Genomic DNA, 6,302 nt, shown 5'->3' on the forward strand with positions numbered 1-6,302 from the left:
TTAGAGTTAGATGGAAAACATTTCAGAATGGCATTTACACCATTTATTTATGCAGGAATGGCTGTCTTGGAGGTCAAAGTAAAATCTTCTTTAGATTTACCAAAACTATGTAATATGAAGACTGACTTAAATAATCCATTCAATTTGTTTCAAATCAGTCAGGCCCTTGTGCTGCCTAGTTGATGGTAGGGCTGCAACAACTAATCGACATAATCGATTATTGAAAAAGTTGACAACTTTTTCAATAATCGATTATAGTCGATTAGTTATTGCAGCCCTAGATTTGTTGTATTCCTCTATAGCTGGCGGTATTCTGCATTGCGCTGTATAATGTGCTTTTGCTGGGTTTTGTAGTCCTCTATAGCCAGTGCCATTCTGCATTCATTGCTGTATAATGTTACACTTTCCATTTCACTATATTGCACACCACACTATCTTTTTTCTTTTTTACTTCCACCGCTCCAAGCTTGCTCCTGTGATGGACTACAATCTCAATACAAACTAGTAGTTCTATCACTGGAGCCATTTTTTAAACTTTATTTTATTGTTTATCCGATTAACCGATTAATCGAACTTAATAATCGGCTAACTAATCGATTTTGAAAATAATCGTTAGCTGCAGCTCTAGTTGATGGTACATCTGAGGGAGATTGTACAATGAGGTAGTATAGTGCATATCCAGCTTTTTTGCATCATCAACCAAGTCTTTATATCTGAATATGTTTAGATAGCTGCCAGGTATAATATATTTATTGGAGGTTTCCTCCAAAAGGGTTTCCCAAAGAAGCAACATGACCAGAACTTAATGCACAAATGGAGTCTATTATGAGGCGTGGTCAGTGAGGCCTGTTTACAATCATAACACTTCTGTTGGGGGTCTATAATGGTTTTCAGTGTTATGAAGGACATTTCTAAAGGTGCCCATACACTGCACGATTATCGTACGATAATCGTATGCGATCGGGTTTTCGTACGATAATCGAGCAGTGTGAACGGAGACGTGCGACCGTTTCTACTGTACGGTCGCACGTCTTCTGTCGAACCAGCATGTTCGAAAACCAGCCGGGAATCGTACGATTCTCGGCTGGTTAGAACGGTGCTCGGAAGATAAATGCTGAACGGGCCGGTGTGCGCACGCGCACACTGCCCGTTCAGCATTGCGGTCATCGGAAGCCCGCCCCTCAGGAGGGCGGGCTTGCGATGATCGAGAGTGCAATCTGCCTGTCCAAGATAGGCAGATCGTACGTTTTTTTAATCCCTTTACAACCATCGCAAGACTAAAGTCTTGCGATGGTTGTAGAGTGTATGGCCACCTTTAGGAAGACAACATACCAAGTTTAGCAAGAAGTAGATTGTATGAAATTATTGTGTTTCGCTTGGTAAAAGTGAGTTTCCTGAATGAAAACTGGGAATCTATTTTTATAGCTGATTTTGGCATCTCTCTCTCTCTGAAGAACCTTGCATTAAGGGGTCACTATAGTAGCTGTAAACTTGACACTGGGGGAAAAAGGGAAAGAAAGTGATGTGTCAAGCCTTACAAGCAATGTGCCTGGCAACATGGAAGGGTGAGAAAAAGAGCAATCAATCTGCTATTATCATAGTCTATATAGTCTTTTTTTATGTTTTGGATAGAATGAGGGTTTAACTTTTTCCCAGGGGAAGACGCCCATTTCCTGTTTTAGCTGAAGTTGGACTTTAATTGTAAACAATCAGGCCATGTTCACAAGTGAGCAGTACATGCAGGAAAGGGGGGTCAGAGGGTACGCAGTGGTGAACCCAACTCCTCTGTTTTTTTTACCTCTTCCTGGCCAGAGCAATTTCCTACATTTGCACACACGATAAAATCTGAATTTTTGGCTAGAAAACAGCTTCAGACCCCCAAACAATTTATATATTTTCTGAAAGCAGAGTCCCTGTAGAATGAAAAGACGCTAGTTGCAATTTTTTATGTTACACGTTACTTGTGCAAATGTTTATCAAACAAGTATTTTTAGGATAAAATACACTAAAATGAAATTTAGTGCACAGAAACAGAATATAATGCCCAATTTTTTGGTAAAATATAAGAGACGGGGTCACGTCAGGTAAATAGATAGCAAACATGTCAAGCCTTAAAATTGCGTGCATCCGTGTAACCGCAGAAATCTACAATAGCCAACATTTCCCATAGGCAACGCTTTTACTGGTCATCAGTTTAGTGCTAACAGTGATTGATGGGCCTAGAATTATTGCTCTCACTCCAATGTAGAGCTGCAACAGTTAATCGATTAAGTCGATTAAAAACGTTGGCAACGTTTTCGATCGTCGATTCGACGATTATGAAAATAATCGTTAGCTGCAGCCCTACTCCAATGCTCACGACGATATGTAACATGGGTGGCGCAGTTTTTGTTTTTGCACATCCGACACGTGTTTGAGTTGTATTTGCGTGCAGGTGGAGGGCGGGGGACTTAAAAAAAAAACATTTCTTGCATTTTTTTATGTTACTTAATTTTTTATTGCTATTGCATAGGGGCTAAAAAAACCCCTATGTAATAGCAAATATAATGTGAAAGATCCTCTTTATGGAGACATCAGGGGTCTTTCAGACCTCTAATGTCACTTAGGGACCCCAAAGAAGCTGGTGAAGCAGAGATCTGCTTCACCAGCTTCTTCTTCTGGCTCTAGGAGCCGGAGTCTGGGCCCACATCACATGTAATGCACATCACTTCCGGCTCCAGTGATCGGAGGAGATATCATCAGCTGGAAGTCGCTGATCTATCAGGGGAGACCCTCCACGCAAGCCGACGACAGCACCGTCTGCCATGGACACACACACACACGTCGCTGCACCATACAAGCGATCCGGCGCCTGTACAGACGCCGGATCACTTGTATTTAAACAGCAATTGCCTGCGGTTTAACCACTTCCAGTGGAGGATGTACATTTACGTGAACCCACTGGAAGTGGTTAATTGCTTTCCCAGCGGGAAGCCATTGAAGGGAAAATCTAAGCTTGGCCTGATTGTTACATGCAGCGTTTTGGTCTGTGCAGAATAACACATTTGCCAGCAAAGACCAAAGTGTGTACAGAGCTTTTCAGCTCAGTGTACTCTTTTAACCTTTTCACAGCCGCCGGGACTCCGTTTACATTTGGGACCGGCATGTCGGGCAGCTGTGGATGTGACCAGCCAACATCCACTCGCTGATCTTCTCCCTGCTCTATGGGACTGGGAGCGATGCTGATTGCATCACTTCCGTTCCGATAGCTGTCATTGCGCGGCTACAGAAGCCCAGCAATACGCTATTGGAGTGTGATTTGAGCTTATCTTGAGTGGTAAGGTGACACTAGGGGTCTTTTGGACCCCTAGTGTCACCTTAAAGAGTACCTGTCATTGCTAATATGCTACCACATAGGGGGCTTGTAAACCCCCATATGTGATAGCAATTAAATAAAGTAAAAAGAAAAATAAGTTTGAAAAAAAAATTGTATGAAATAAAATAAATGTTAAAATAATTTTAAAAAGCTTTATAGTCCCCGCGAGTGCATGCGCATTAACGCAAACACGCATCGGGTGCTTCTACCTGTGAAAATGACGATCGTGCTACACATGTTGGGTCTTGCTGCGCATGTCAGAGTGAGACCAATAATTCTAGGGCCAATATTCATGGATATCTCTAAACTGATGACCTATACAGGCTTTTAAAACGTCGCCTGTAGACAAATTGGAGTAGCATATTTTGTTGCCGTTTCACGGACGCACGCTGCTTTGTTTTTTTACCTGGGCATGTTAAGTAAAGCATGCCCAGTGCCCTCTTCTGGTGCAGATGTGAACAAGGCCTTACTTCAATAAAGCTGCAAATGGGCAGCCTGATTAAGATACAGAAATACTAAAAATGTTTGTATTAGAGTGCTCACTTTTGCATTAAGGTGCCTTGGTCTGATGAAAAACGTATGAAAAACAGCCAATGGTAGTGATGGTGGCCAAACCGCAGATCAGTTCATTGTTTTATATTTTTAAACTACACTTACAATAGTTGCAGCAGATATAATAATCTCTTGGCTTTAATCACTTTTCATTGCTGTTGAAATAGTAATTACAAATAGTAATGTACTTGTTTTTAGCTTTGGAATTAGTTTGGGGCCCAGAAATGCTATGCACAGCTTACTACAAACCTCCATGCAACCTCACCCCAACATAGCTAATCTTGCTCTTCCTCCATTTCCATTCCTTAAATGCCTTGGTATTCAGCAAGGTTTATTCTTCCTTCTGTTTCTCTCTCTCTCTCTCTCTCTCTCTCTCTGTTGCAGATAGTTACAAACAAAAGCATAATCCAAAAACAGCCGACAAAGGTACTTAAATGTTATTGCCTTTCACCTTACCTGTACAGAGTGTTATAAGTACATAAGATGAATAGGGCTAGGCTGTTCTTATTTGATACCAAACAATTCCCTTTTTAATGACGTTTGGCTGCAGATTATATGTAAATATTATACATACAATTTGCACAATATGTTCTATGTCTAGCTAAAGTGAGATTGTGCTTGTGACATTTTTTTTCTTTAAATGCACAACATGTAATATCGAAAGATACTTCACATTTATCTGTTTATGGGTTTGCTAAATATAAAGGTTCAATTACATTATTCATAATATTCAGGATGTGTGTTTTCAGGATGTATTAACGTGTATTGGCATTGCTGAAAGTCTGTGTAGACTGTTTATATTAATAGAGCACCCGGATCAGTCATTTGATCTTGGACATCTGTATGTTATATGATAGACTGATTGGGTTCATTTGTATAGATCTAGTTGTATTACCTACTAGTATGTTTGCATCCAGAAATTATGTCACACGAAAACCTATGGTGCTTATCTGTACAGTACACTGTATAAAGGCTTTGACTGAGTGAATCATTATTCCAAATGTTAAACTTAAAGGAGAACTATGAGATGAGTGATTTCCACTCACCTCATAGTTCTAGCCGACTGTCACAGGTCGGCTCAGTAGATCGGGAGGTGAGCAAACACATACCAGGTTCGCTCACCTCTCGATCCTGTCATGGCTCTCTGCCGTGACAGCGGAGGGGCTGGATTCCCCTCTCCGATCTGCCAGCGCTGACTGGCGGAACGGACGGGTACAGCTGGCTCCGCCTCTAGATAGGCAGAGCCAGCTGTCACTCACGCAGCTGGGCGGATCCCGTCATCTACATCTGGATCCTCTCCGGAGTCTCAGTATACCGAGAGCTGTAGCTCGCTGTATACTGAGCTTAGGGTAACGGGAGGACGCTAGTTTGTGTCCTCCCGTTACCCTAAGGAGAACTATGGGGAAAAGCCCTGACCCCATAGTTCTCCTTTAATGTGTACAAAAGCAACATTAAACTGATAGTATGAGTTACATTTCTGTACATACACTAGATTATCATCAGAGCTCACGCGGACCCCCAAAACCTAGGTCACTTTGCTACAAATTAGGGATGCACCGATACTAGTATCGTTGCCAAGTACACGTCCAAATGTTCTGATAACTAACCCGATACTTCCGATATCAGGAAGCCGGGCATCGAGTCATTACACACCCGCTGGCTTCCTTAAAGGAGAACTATGACATGAGTGATTTTCACTCACCTCATAGTTCTAAGCCGACCTGTGACAATGAGACTGTCACAGGTCGGCTCAGTAGATCGGGAGGTGAGCGAACACATACCAGGTTCGCTCACCTCTCGATCCTGTCACGGCTCTCTGCCGTGACAGGGGAAGGGCTGGATTCCCCTCTCCCCGCTCCGATCTGCCAGCGCTGACTGGCGGAACGAACGGGGGGAGGGGGCGGGTACAGCTGGCTCTGCCTCTAGATAGGCAGAGCCAGTTGTCACTCACGCAGCTGGGCGGATCCCCTTATCTACGTCGTGATCCGCTCCGGCGTCTCAGTATACCTCGAGCTGTAGCTCGCGGTATACTGAGCTTAGGGTAACGGGAGGACGCTAGTTTGTGTCCTCCCGTTACCCTAAGGAGAACTATGGGGAAAAACACTGACCCCATAGTTCTTCTTTAACCACTTGCTGACAAGGTGTTTACTAGAGCTGCAACAGTTAATCGATTTAGTCGATTAAAATCGACGATTGAAAACGTTACCAACGTTTTCGATCGTCGATTCGTCGGCTATCGATTGATTTCCCTGTTCGGGCTCTACACGCGGCCTGAAGCACACGCTGCTCACGTCCCGCTGCGCCCGCCGTGCTCACAGGACGCATAAGCCACGCCCACCGCACGCTGCTCCCGCCGTGCCGACAGGACGCCGAAGCCACGCCCACCGCTGAAGCC

The 6,302-nt window shown here is 43.5% G+C and overlaps 1 protein-coding gene across 5 annotated transcripts in view; it reads left to right on the forward strand.

The window, feature by feature from the left end:
* The window catches only part of DPF3 (double PHD fingers 3), a 163,677-nt gene that overhangs the window by 128,517 nt on the left and 28,858 nt on the right, over positions 1-6,302 (forward strand). For 4 of the 5 annotated variants that reach the window (XM_018561647.1, XM_018561648.1, XM_018561649.1 and 1 more), the window contains exon 7: positions 4,292-4,333. The exons of the other annotated variant lie outside the window; for it this stretch is intronic. In XM_018561647.1, coding sequence (XP_018417149.1) covers positions 4,292-4,333 — 42 coding nt within the window. The remainder of the gene's footprint in view (positions 1-4,291; positions 4,334-6,302) is intronic. 5 annotated transcript variants of the gene reach the window in all.

This window comes from Nanorana parkeri, unplaced genomic scaffold (assembly GCF_000935625.1).
Source record: "Nanorana parkeri isolate BGI_ZX_2015 unplaced genomic scaffold, ASM93562v1 scaffold535, whole genome shotgun sequence".
Lineage (NCBI taxonomy): Eukaryota > Metazoa > Chordata > Amphibia > Anura > Dicroglossidae > Nanorana > Nanorana parkeri.